The following is a 13,462-nucleotide window of genomic DNA, read 5'->3' as shown; positions in this document are numbered from 1 at the left end:
ACTACGTTAGGTGTTGGAGATACAGGTGCACAACAGACCTGGTCCTTCCCTTGGGAGGTGGTGGTATCGGCAGACAGATAAAACACCATCTTACAGATTTATCTGCAAGGGGCCACTGGGGCCCAGGTGGAGGGCTGCTGAGCGATCATCCTGCATGATGGGCACTTTGGGAAAGAGCTGACCTTTGAGCTGAGCGAGAGTAAGGGTTTGCAAGATCAGGGTAGGGGTGACAGGTCTCGCAGCAGGTGCGGCAGGGGCTGCATTTGTGGGCGGGGGGGGGGGGATGGTGTGTGGTATGATGTGGCTGCAACAGGGAATAGGGAAGCCTTAGGGGAACAGTTGGGGAGAGCTGGTAGACATCCTGAGCAGTGGGGCCGCTGAAGGGGGAAGGGAGGAACGGCCACAGCAGCTGTGCCCCGCCTGGGGGAGGGGGGCATTGGAGTTGGAGAACGTGTAGGTGAGAGGGAGCTAGGGGGCAGGAGTGAGGGTGGAGGCGGGGGTCAGGCAGGGAGGAGGGAGGTGCTGGCCTGGGTTTCTGAGAAATATGCCTGAGTTCTTCATTTGCACAAACCCAAGTCCTCCTGGTGGCTGCTTAATGATGGGCTGCTGTGCTTTGTCCTGCCCCGAGGAAACCCGGGAGGATGGCTGGTGGGGCTGGCTCCACACCAGACCCTTTCATCTGTAGTTAATTTCATCTCGTTTATTGTTTTTAATTGTCCAGAGTACGAGTGCCAAGAGTAAACACTCATTATGGCAACTAAAGTAGTAATGAGGCAAAGCTTCTACTTTGATATTTGCTTTCATAATTTTATCGTCAGCACAGCGGCAGCTGTTTTTTTATCAAAGGCAGGGAGGGGGAGGTACGTGGCAGTGTTGCCCCCCACCCCCCTCCCCGCCCCCCAAAGCTGTAAGGCTGAAGGACAGAGACTGAGTGGTCCTCTTGCTTGGCTTTAATTCCACGGCCTTGGCTTCTCTTCCACTGCTTGTACTAAGACGTTGGAGGCTCCAGATCCCATCGCTGAGGGCAAATCTGGGGCCAGCCACATTAAATTGGGATTTAGATGTTTTCTGATGAGGCCTGCCTAATAAGAGCAGTGCCGCTGTGGTGAGCAGTGCCGCTGTGGTGAGAGGCATATGGCATGTGTATGCTAATACTGAGCCCTCCAGTCACCTCCCGTGCGGGCTCTTGGCTGGGGTGGCGAGACCAGAGAGCAAATGAAGACGGAGTCTCCTGACCCAGTCACACAGACTCTCAGCACCGAACACTGGTTTCCGTCACTCTAGTGGTGGTTAGCTCTTCAGCAAGTTTAACGACGGGTTGCATTCAGACGCTGCCCCTTGTTCGGAACAAGACCCCCCTCCACCACTACCATCCTTCAGTCCCTCAAAACCCTAGTTTTGAAAGAATTCCAAAGAACTCTGTTCTTCCTGTGGCTGTTGTAGCCAAGGGCTTTCTGTTAGGAAGTAAGATGATCTTTAAGCCAGGAGGATGGGAAAGGATTGTGGTCGGGATGAGGAACCCTGTCATTAGCCAAGCCTTCAGGTGCCGTGAGCGGGAAGGTGAGGCCAACCAGCCCATCTCTCTCCCGCCATAGTGTTTACTGTGGGGCTGCAGGATCGAAATGGCTCTGTGTGCCTAGCTTCCGTGGATTTGGGGGAGTCTGCTGGAGTGGCTGCCACCTTCCTTGCAACACGTTTCTCTCCAGGCTGAGGGAAGAGCATCACTGGGTCTCACTTGGGTCTCTGGGTAGAGACCTGCCAGTCCACGCTTGCCACTCTGACCCTTGAGGCTAAATCTAGGCAGGCTTCTGGGCACTCGTGGGGACTTGGTGTATGAAAACACGTTCAAAGCTGGGGGGATTTGGTGTCACGTGTCGACTCCCAGTTTTCATAGCGTCTCATGGTTGTGACGTGTGAATTAGATCGGTGTCCGTCAGTGGCCTGATGGCACGTGTTTGAGAGGAGGGAAAGGAGTGGATGTCCATGATGAGTGGCTGGGTTTTTTGTCCTCATCATCTGACCTGGTGGATTTCATTGTTTGCCCATCTTACAGAGAAGGAAGTGGAGCCTTACGGGGGTAGTGACACAGTCAGGGTGCATGGCAAGTGAGTGAGTACATAGCAGGGCGAGCACGCAACACCAGGGTGGAGGGACCCCTGTCTCACCTGTTCAAGGTGACAAGCATGTCTGGGGCCTGTTGTTTCTCTCCCTCTCCACCCTGGTCTGCCCATCGTTACCTTTAGCCTTGACGACTGCAGGAGCTGCCTTGCTGGGCTCCTCACTTTCATTTTCTTCCCTCTTGAATCCTTGTCCCATGGCCAGCAAGAGGTTCATCCAACAGAGTTAGGACTTTGTCACTAAGCAGCCCTAAGCCCTTCTGTGGCTTCCTGTGCAGTTGATGCAGAATGTCCCTGTTTTGCATGGCCCTCCCAGGCTGTGCAGTGGAGACCTGCCTGATTCTCCTGGACTTCATTCACTTCTCCACCTCAACACCAAACTGTCACATGGGCCACTGTTTCTCAGCTGCCCCAGGCTCTTCCCTCACTCTCTTTGGCCTCTCTTTGTCAGGAATGCTCTTCTCCCCACTCTTTATCAAGCTAGCTTCTCTATCTTTAAAGCCTCTGGGTAAATATCCCCTCAGAGGGGCTCTCCTTATAGACCCCTCTGAAAAGGCCAACTGTTTTCTTTCTTTTTTTTTTTTTAAGCTTTATTTCTTTCTTTCCTTTTCTTCCTTCCTTCCTTTCCCTTTCTTTCTTCCTTTTTCCTTCCTTTCCCTTCCTTCCTTCCTTTCTTTTTTCTTTTCTTTTCTTTTTTTTTTTCTTTTCTTTTCTTTTCTTTTTCTCTTTTCTTTTTCTTTTTCTTTTTCTCTTTTCTCTTTTCTCTTTTCTTTTTCTTTTCTTTTCTTTTCTTTTCTTTTCTTTGACAGAGTGTGTGAGTGGGTCAGAGAGAGGGAGAGAGAGAGAATCCAGGCAGGCTCCATGCTCTCGGGGCAGAGCCTGATGCAGGGCTCGATCCCACGAACCTCAAGATCATGACTTGAGCTAAAATCAAGAGTTGGTTGGATAGTTTAAGTGTCCAAGGCCAACTTGTTTTCTTTATCATAGCAGGCTGCTTTTGTACTTGGTCCTTATCTTGAGTTATAATTTCATATTTATTTGCTTTTTAAAAACCATTTTGCTGTGGAGATTTGTTATGCTACTGAATTTAAGCTGGTATAAAATCAATTTAGAGTATTATAACTTTAGGATGTTAAGCATAATCCCTACAGTAAACACAAAGAAAATAGCTACAGAATATAAGAAGAGAAAATGAGACAGGAATTAAAACAATTTCACTGTTAAAAAAATCAACTAAACACAAAAAAGTCAATAATGCAGGAGATGAGGGACAAAAAAGGCTATCAAGTATAGGGGCACCTGTTCAAGGTGACAGGCACGTGTGGACCTTTACCTAATATAATATACAAAAAATTAACTTGCAATGGATTAAAGACCTGAACATATAAGAGCTAAACTATAAAACCCTTAGAAGAAAGCATAGGGAAAAACATCATGACCTTGGATTTGGCAATGACTTCTTGGCCATGACACCAAAAACACAGGCAACAAACGAAGAAATAGGTAGAGCCGACTTCACCAAATTTAAAAACTTTTGTGCATCAAAGGACACTATCCACAGAGTAAAAAGGCAACTCCTAGAATGAGAGAAAATACTTGCAAATACATATTTGACAATATCCAGAATATAGAGAACTTCTAAAAGTCAACAACAAAATAAACAACCTGATTGAAAGATCAGCCAAAGGACTTGAATGGACATCTCTCCACAGAAGATCTGGAAGTGGCCGATAAGAGCCAGAAAAGATGTTCAGTGTCGCTGATCATTAGGGAAATGCACATCAAAACCACAATGAGATACCACTTCATTACCTTTAGGATATTTTTTATTTATTTATCTGTTTATTTCGAGTAGAGTCGACACACAATGTGACATTAGTTCCAGGTGTACAACATGGTGATTTGACAACTGGGTGAGTTATGCTGTGCTCACCACTGGTGTAGCTACCATCTGTGACCACGCAACACTATTGCAATACCAATGGCTATATTCCCTATGGTGTACCTTTCATTCCCTTGACTTGTTCATTCCCATAACTGAAAGCCTGTATCTCTCGCTGCCTTTCTATCGTTTTGATCGAGATGCTATTATTTCAAAATCTACGTAATAGCAAGCCGAGTGGATGTGGAGAAATGGAACCTTCGTGTGTGTTGGTGTCACGGTAGATTGAGGCAGTGCTTATGGGAAAAAGACCAGTGGTTCTTCCAGAAAAAAAAAAAAAGGTAAAAATAGAATTATCATGTCATCTAGCAGTTCTGCTTCTGAGTATATACCCAAAAGAAGGGAAATTAGGGCCATAGGCAGATATTTGTATGTCCATGTTCACAGCAGAATTGTTCAGAGCAGCCAAAAGGAGGAAGTAGCCCAAGTGTCCATGGATGGATAAATGGATAAAGTGTGGTTTATATGTGCTATGGAATATTAGCCTTAAAAAGGAAAGAAACTCAGACACAGGCTACGACATGGATGAATCTTGAAGATACTCTATTAAGTGAAATAAGCCAGTCACAAACACCCAAATACTATATGCTTCCACTTATATGAGGTCCTCAGAGTAGGTCAAATTCATAGAGATAGAAAGTCGAATGGGGGCTGCTGGGGGCTGCCAGGGGCTGGGGGAGGGGGCATGGAGAGTTCGTGTTTAATGGGGACAAGGGTTTAGTTTTGCAAGATGAATGAGTTCTTGGATGCATGGTGGTGATCATAGCACAATAAAGTGAATGCATTTAACACTACTGAACACTATTTAATAGTGGTTAAGATGGTAACTTTTATGTCATATGTATTGACTGCAATTTAGAAAGTTCACTCACTAATTCAGCTCTGTTTACTGGGTACTTCATGTGTGCTAGTCACTCTTCTAGGGTCTGGGGCTAGAATAGGGACCATGACAGGTCCCACTCCTATGGAGCTCATGCACTGGGACCAACAGACAGCGCTCAACATGACAAACGGTAATATTTGTGTGTGAATTTTATAAACTGCGATATGAAGATCCAGGCGATAGCAAGCGAGTGAGGAGGTCAGGACATCTCTCTGAGAAATGAGTGATGTTCCCCTTAGAAGGGAAGAGGCACTGAGGAGCCAGCCAGTGGAAGTCAGTCTGGCATTTGGGAGGCACAGAAAGAGGAGGTTTCTGGTGGGTGATGGGGGAGGGGACACAGTGAGAGGCCGTGGCAGCTGGCCGACCTCACAGTCTGGTACACCAGGGCATGGAGAGTGGACTTCGCTTCAGGCACGACCAGAAGCTACTTGTAGGGGTTTAAGCAGAAGAGTGGCATGTGCTGATTTGTGTTTTTTAAAAACCCCCTGGGGGCGCCTGGGTGGCTCAGTCGCTTAAGCCTCTGACTCTTGATTTCTGCTCAGGTCATGGTCTCGCAGTTTGTGAGATCGAGCCCTGCATTGGGCTCTGTGTGCTGACAGTGCAGAGCCTGCCTGGGATTCTCTCTCTCCCTCTCTCTACCCACCCACCCCCCCCGCCCCCCGCCCCGCTCATTCTTGCTCTCTCAAAATAAATAAACATTAAAAACAAAACAAAACAAAAAAACCCTCAGCCTGACTCTTATCCCAGGAACTGGAGTCCTGCCCCAGGCTCTGTGTCCCCAGCAAACCGCTCATGTGCACGGGTGCACATGGAGGGAGAGACCTCTGCCAGGCTGGGTCTTTCCACCAGCAGCAGGCTGCAGAGTGGTCCTCTGGACCTGGCTTTTGTCAGTTTTTCAAATGTGCTGAAGTGCCTTCTTATGTATGTATCTCGGGTTTCCCGCGGTTGGGGGTGGTAACGACACAGGAGCAGGAATATTTTCAAGAACAAATTGCCGGCGGAAGCAGGTGGCGCTGACAGCAGAAACCCTGGGTTTGGGCAGCCAGATTGGAAAATGGGGCCCCTCGACGGAGCTTTGGTTGTTTTTAGCTTCCTTAACAACCATGGAGTGAGATGAAAACCTGCGGTGTTCCAGGCAAGCTCTGTTTGGAGGAAAAATGACATCAATTTCACCCCATTACCATGTGAAACAGACAGGAAGCCTCTCTCTGGTGCCCAGAGAAACTGTCACAGTGTTAGAGCACTCCCCGGTCCTCACACGCCAGCAGTCATCCCTGAGAAGCCACTGGGGGGATTGTAAACTGCAGGTGGCCGGGCCCACCCCCAGGGTCTCTGGCTCAGTGGCTCTGGGGTGGACTTCAGAATGCATTTCCAACAAATGCCCAGGTGCTACTGCTTCAGGGACCCCACTCAGAGGCACTGTGCTAGAGAAAGAGTTCTTTACCACATGGGGGTCTGAATGGGCACCCAATGTGATTGGAGGGTGTCAGCCGCGGTCCCTGTCTGTCCTTGGGGAGGCTCCAGGTAGCACAGGTAGGTGGTGCTCTTATGAAACCCCTGCATTGGCCCTTGAACAGCTCCTCTCCATGTGTCCCCATCACCTGCTTCTTCTCTGGCCCTGTCTGCCCCTCCCTGCCTGTGTCCCCAAGTCGCCCAGGCAGGAGAGCTGCATCGTGGTGCTGGCAGTGGGTCTACCCGGCTTGGCCCCCAGGCTGCCAAGGAAATGTGACAAATGCAGTCAGGGCTCTGAACACTTGCCAGGACGCAGCCAGAGCTGGACGCCGGAGACAGAATTTCCAGACGATTGGCGGTGCTGTTCCTTTGCCCAACCAGGTGTCTCCCTAAACATCGTATGGCTGCCGCCTCCAGGACTTCTCCTGAGCTTGAATTTCCATGGGGAAAAAAAGATGAGGAGACTTCATTACATGTCTTTGGGGCCTGCTGCTTTGTGTTTGTGGCTGCCATCAGATTTTCGTCTGGCTCTCCTGGCTTGGCTCTGGGTCTCCACGGAGATCCTGTGCTCCGCTGAGCTCTGTGGGAACATGGTACGGTGCCCACCAGGTGACGAGGTGCTCTAGCTGTGGTCAGGCTCCCAGATCTGTTTTCCTGGATGTGAGTACCCTAGGCACACGTCAAGGGGAAATGCCTGCCTTCGGTCTTGCTAGAGAATGTCGCTAGGGCATGAAGTTTCTTCCAAAAAAATTAATTAAATTCCAATTGTGGTAAAATACATACTAAATTTACCATCTTAGCCACTTAAAAAAAATTTTTTTTAAGTTTAGTTGGAAGAGAGAGAGAGAGAGAGAGAGAGAGAGACTGGGGGAGGTACAGAGAGCGGGAGACACAGAATCGGAAGCAGGCTTCAGGCTCTGAGCTGTCAGCACAGAGCGGGATGTGAGGCTCTAGCCCATGAACCAGGAGATCATGACCTGAGCCTGAGATGGGATGCTCAGCTGACTGAGCCACCCAGGTGCCCCCCATCTTAGCCATTTTTAAGTATACAGTTCAGTATTGTTAAGTATATTCACACTGTGCAACCAAATCTCTAGAACTTTGTCATCTTGCAAAATTGAAACTCTGTACATGAAGCAGTTCCCATCTCTCACCCCTTCCTCCCAGACCCTGAAGTATGAAGGTTTTTCTTCCCCTCTGTCTCACATCCTTTTTACCCCATGGGAAGCGACTGAGACTTTGGGGCTTATGGTTGTACAGGATGCACAGAACTGTCATCAGCCCAGCAAGGAGGAGATGGAACGTTCTGGAGAGGCAGATTGTTCCTATGGTTTTGCTGTCCTGAAATTTGCACTATTTCATGCAGATTCTTTATGCCTCCTTTATGTGCTGTGTCTCAGTACTGTTGAGAAGTGCTTTACTGTGTCATTCCTTTAAACCTTCTTTAAACAATATCTTTTAACATCTTTGGCTGGGGTTGACATTTTAGGTGATGAGTAGATTGCACCTTGAAGCCCTGTGCAACTTGCATTTTCTCCCTCAGAACTTCAGGGTTTCATTCTTACTATTTTTTTTTCATGTTTTGAATTGAGGTTTTCCAGTTTGGGCCCAATCCTACTGCTGAATATTTCTGGAAAAATTTGAATTGCAGCCATTGGGTGGTTCTCAAAATATCAAAACAAGGAAAAAGTTATGTGTTTTCCCCTTCTTCACCCAGGTTTGGGGATAGGTAATTAAGACATGACTTCAGAATTGGCCTACAGATGGTCCAGTGTGAAAAAAAAAAGAAAAAGAAAAAAAAAAAGAAAAAAACTGCTATTTTGTTCTTGAGGGGAAAAAATGGGGGGTGGGGATTAAGAACAGAACAACTAAACGTGTTCTGTTTTTCCTTGTGGGAAAGAATATTAAATTACACAAAGATTTTATTTTGCTTTAATAATAGTTTTCAAAGAGTAAGATCTAAGCAATGAGACAGCTAATTCCTTTGTCACACAGATGCTCAAACATCATGCGTGCCTGGCTTCTGACGTTTGTATGCTAGACGCTGTGTCCAGCTTCATGTGGCCTGAATTAACGGTGACTGCCCTGTCTGCTCTGGTGCTTGCTTTATGTTGCCACCGATGTACCAAGGAACACAGTACCAGCTGGAGAAAGTTCTAATGTCCCTGCTGCAAAATTCTGCCTCCTAGATTGTGTCTGTCAGAAAGAAAACAAAGTAGAATATTCAAAACCATGTGAAATAAGAGAAAAAGAAAAACTGTATGATCTCACTTATATGTGGGATCTAAGAAGACTGAACTCCTAGATACAGAGGAAGCGATGGCTGGTTGCCAGAGAAGGGGGTGGGCAGTGGGCAAAGTGCACTTTTTCAAAAGGCTCTCCTCGCTGTTCTCTCTATATCTTAAACACCTACATGATCTACCCCTGGGGCACCCCCTACCTCCTGCTTTGTCCATGTTACAGGAAAGGGACCCACGGATACTCACATTCAGTGGGCTTTTCCCATCCAGGTCAACTTTGATTCCTCTGCCTTGTTTGAGATTTCTTATCTCTCTTCCCCTTGAAACGCTTTCCTTTGATTTTTTTTGATATTGAGGTCCTTATAATTAGGTTCTACCAACAAGAGGTGCAAAACTGAGGGACAAATCCTCTTTTATTGCTGTGCCTCTATCTCCATGACGTGCCGTGGTTGGAATGAGGACTTTAGGGAATAAAGAAGGAATATGGTCTTATTGGCTGGACAAGCCTGGATATGAATTGGGGTCATTGTTGACTGACTGGGGGTATTGAGCAGGTGGTGTTATCTTGGTGAGCTGAGGGTGGTGGAGATAATGTCAAAGAGAAAAAACTTGATGGGTTGTGATGAGGGTTAGAGATGACACAGGCTGGCACATGGCAGATGGCTACAGGCATTGACCTCCCCCCTCCCCTACATGAAGGTCCCTTTCAACCTCCTGCATAAAAGCCAAGAATGGGAGTTTTGAGTTTTCTATCAGAATCGTCTAATATCCATTCCTCCTTTCAGAATCTGCTGTCCTATATCTTTTTAACAACTGATTTCCAATCAACAGTGTGCCTTTCCCTCCACATCCTCATCAACACTTGTTATTTCTTGTCTTTTTGATACTCATCATTCTGACAGGTGTAAAGTCATATGTCATTGTGGTTTTGATTTCCCCTGATTGAGCATCTTTTCGTGTGTCTGTTGGCCATCCATATGTCTTCTTTGAAAAAATGTCTGTTCACATCATGTGCCCCTTGGATTATTTGTGTTTTTTTGGCATTCTGACTGATTATGATTAACTGAAGTCCATAGTTTATTCAGATGTCATTAGTTTTTATCTAACATCTTTTCTCTGTCCCAGGATCCCATCCAGGATACTGCTGTATTTTTGTTAATTTTTATATTTACACCACATTTCTTTTTTCTCTCTTGACAGGTGTACAATATGTTTCAGCACCAGAGCCTTGGAAGTAAAGTGAACATCCAAGTTACCAAGCTTGTCCTGCTACGACAACGGCCTGTAAGTCCCCAGGGGTGCCCTTTAGAGTGTGCAGATGGTGCAACTGGTCTTGAAGTTTCCTGCTTGCTGTTGAGAGCTCAGGAGGTTGTCAGTCTCCTCTGTGGTCCCTGGCTTTGCAGATGGCAACAGCATGCCCTGGGCCAGGGCCTGGGGATGTCCAGAGCAGGGAGGGCAGGCACTGTGACTCGAAGCTTGGTGTGCACATAATCTGCTTGGAATCTCGAGGGAGCCCTGAGCAGTGGACCTGTGCACATCCTCCCTCCACCCCTAGCACATCTCACATGTGCAATCTGGATGGGGAGGTCTTTGGAAGCCCTCTGGAGCTTCCAAATTTGGATTCACTGTAGAGTTGTTTTCTGGTCTTTCAGTTGAGTGCATTCCCATGTGATAACGTCGCCTTGCAGAGGCAGGCAATGAATTTGATAGTGGGAGACTAATGCTTGGTTGGGTACACTGTTCAGTTTGCCAAAAAAAAAAAAAAAAAAAAAAAAAGAGAGAGAGAGAGAATAATAACACGGTCTTCATTTGAACTTACAAATAAGGCCCTGGTGGCCTCTCTCTGGGTCTCTGCATCTTCTATCTTCCTACCGGCATTAGGTTTGTATCTGGAGGAAGCACATCATCGAATGACATCCCAACAAGCAGCTGTCTCCACACTATATTCTGAACATGAACTCAGGCTTCCCTGGGTGTTTGCTTCTTTAACTGCCCTCCCCCACCCCTGATTTACTTTAGGCCAAATTGTCCATCGGGCACCATGGTGAGCGGTCCCTGGAGAGCTTCTGTCACTGGCAGAATGAGGAATATGGAGGAGCCCGATACCTCGGCAACAATCAGGTTCCAGGAGGGAAGGACGATACGCCCCCTGTGGATGCTGCTGTGTTTGTGACCAGGTACAGCTGGATTTGGTCTGTAGCTGGAAATGTGATGGGAAAAAGACATTTCCCTCTTTGGAGGGGAATAAAGGGCTATTTGCTAGGAATTCAGGCTTGGAAATCAGACCTGGGGCCGCCTCTCTGAGCCTCAGTTTCCTCATCAGTAAAATGGGGATAAATGATAGTACCTACCTCTGAGTTATGAGGATTCAGTGAATGTGGGAAAATGATTTTCTTTTCTTTTTTTTTTTTTAATGTTTATTTAATTGAGACAGAGAAAGAGAGAAAACGCTAGTGGGGGAGACCAGAGAGAGAGAGAGAGAGAGAGAGAGAGAGAGAGAGAGAGAGAAAATTCAAAGCAGGCTCTGCAATATCAGTGCAAAGCCTGATGTGGGGCTTGAATTCACGAACCACAAGATCATGACCTCAGCTGAAGTTGGACACTGAACCAACTGAGCCACCCAGGCATCCCTGGGAAGGGTTTTTCACAGTGCCTGGCCCAGAGTAAGGCCATGATAAATGTTAGCCATAATTTCTGCTATTGCTGTTATTAGTATAAAAGTACTGAAATCCTGATTACCCAGGAGTCCCAAGCAATTCATCTATTACCTCTCCCCTGCACCAAATATAATGTTCACTGGGAAAAAGCTAACTTGTGTTTGAGGCTGCCTCCAAACTGGCTTAAACACACTATTATGGGGGCCGTGGATACCCCGAGTTCCTGTAGGAGGAGGTCCACTTCGGCACACGTGTGCTGTGCGCAACCCCATCCACGGGACCCTCTCAGGACAACAGCAGTGGGCGGAGATGCCTGGGGAATTCACATGGCGGTTCTACTTGAAGTAGGGAGCTGAGCTTCTTTCCAGACTACAGAGGTGGACTTTTCCAGACTGGGAGGGAAACCAGGGGCCAGCAGTGGACAACAGAAACCAGGGACAGCCTTGTTTCCACATAGGCGGCAGCAATGTTATCTTAGTCTGCCAGGACTGCAGTAACAAATTACCACCAACTGGGTGTGTCAAAACAACAGAAATTTAGTCTTTCACCGTTTTGGGGGCCAGAAGTCCAGGATCAAGGTGTGGGCAGGGCTGTGCTCTCTCAGAAGCTCTAGGCAAGGATCTTTCCTTCTTCCTAACTTCCAGTGGTTGCCTGCAGTCTGGCATTTTTGCCTTGTAGATGCATCATTCCAAACCTCACCCTTGGAATGCTAAACTTCCAAGGTCACTACTTTGAAAGTGGTTTGTATCAAAACTATATAAAATGTACAGGTTCTGATGTTCGTGAGAACTTTCCCCATGTAGTGTCTTCCCTGAAGTTTCATTGCTTGGCTGGGTCAAGAAAGCACAGGCAAGTGGTCTTGGTTTGGGAAGAGTAGCCACTGCTCCCCTCCCCTTTTTTGTCTAGAGGCAATAATAAATGTCACTGAAATCGGTGTTGACAAAGCTTCTGGATGAGCTCTTGCACAAAATGCCATCTGCAGACGTGAATGCACCCTCAGCCTGAGAAGGCTGCCAGTTAGGCTTTCTGGCTTTCTTTTCTTTTTCCTGCTTCCAACAAGCCTATTTACTGTATTGGAAATATTTAGTATAAACATGTTGGTTTTCTACATCTCACACCCATCAGGATGGCTGCTACCAAAAACAAACACAATAACAAGTGTTGGCAAGGATGTGGAGACATGGGAACCCTTCCTTGAGCACTCCTGGTGGGGCTGTAAAATGGTGTGGCTGCTGTGGAAAACAGTATGGAGGCTCCTCAAAATACTAAATACAGAATTACCGTATGATCCAGCAATCCTGCTTCTGAGTATATACCCAAAAGCATTGAAAGGAGGGTTTCAGGGGCGCCTGGGTGGCGCAGTCGGTTAAGCGTCCGACTTCAGCCAGGTCACGATCTCGCGGTCCGTGAGTTCGAGCCCCGCGTCAGGCTCTGGGCTGATGGCTCAGAGCCTGGAGCCTGTTTCCGATTCTGTGTCTCCCTCTCTCTCTGCCCCTCCCCTGTTCATGCTCTGTCTCTCTCTGTCCCAAAAATAAATAAACGTTGAAAAAAAAAATTTAAAAAAAAAAAAGAAAGGAGGGTTTCAAAGAGCTATTTGTGCACCTATGTTCCTAGCAGCATGACTCATAATAGCTAAAAAGTGGAAGCTGCCCAGGTTTCTTTCGATGGATGAGTAAACAAAATGTGGTCCATCCATGCAACGGAACATTGTTCAGCCTTACGAAGGAAGTATGTCTTGTCACATGCGACAGCATGGATGAACCTGGAGGACATTAGACTAAGTGAAATACACCAGTCATAAAAAGACCAATGTCGTATGATTCTATTTACATGAGACACCTAGAACAGTTAAATTCCTGGACACAGAGTGTAGAGCTGGAGAGAAGAAGGAATAGGAAGCTAGTGTTTAATGGATATAGTTTCAGTTTTGCAAGACGAAAAGAGTTCTGGAGATTAGTTGCACAGCATTATAAATGCATTCAACATCACTGAACTGTACACTTGAAAAACATTTTAAGAGAGTAAATTTTATGTTCTGTGTAATCACAATAAAACAGTTTACAATTTTTTTTCTGGTTAAGCACCTGGGGGGGCCGGGGGTGGTGGTCCTGAATGCATGGGGGTGGTTCTGAGTATGGGTGCTGGGGAGGGGGGGATGTCTGGTGGCCCCG

At 46.9% G+C, this 13,462-nt stretch overlaps 1 protein-coding gene across 1 annotated transcript in view; it reads left to right on the top strand.

Moving 5' to 3' along the window:
• Window positions 1-13,462, top strand: part of ADAMTS17 (ADAM metallopeptidase with thrombospondin type 1 motif 17) — a 345,685-nt gene that overhangs the window by 64,545 nt on the left and 267,678 nt on the right. The window contains exons 5-6 of the mRNA XM_032593574.1: window positions 9,835-9,918; window positions 10,654-10,811. Of these exons, the coding sequence (XP_032449465.1) occupies window positions 9,835-9,918; window positions 10,654-10,811 (242 nt within the window). The remainder of the gene's footprint in view (window positions 1-9,834; window positions 9,919-10,653; window positions 10,812-13,462) is intronic.

Source organism: Lynx canadensis, chromosome B3, assembly GCF_007474595.2.
Source record: "Lynx canadensis isolate LIC74 chromosome B3, mLynCan4.pri.v2, whole genome shotgun sequence".
Taxonomy (NCBI): domain Eukaryota; kingdom Metazoa; phylum Chordata; class Mammalia; order Carnivora; family Felidae; genus Lynx; species Lynx canadensis.
Note: the sequence above shows the minus strand (reverse complement) of the source record. Positions and strands in the feature narration are given on the sequence as shown.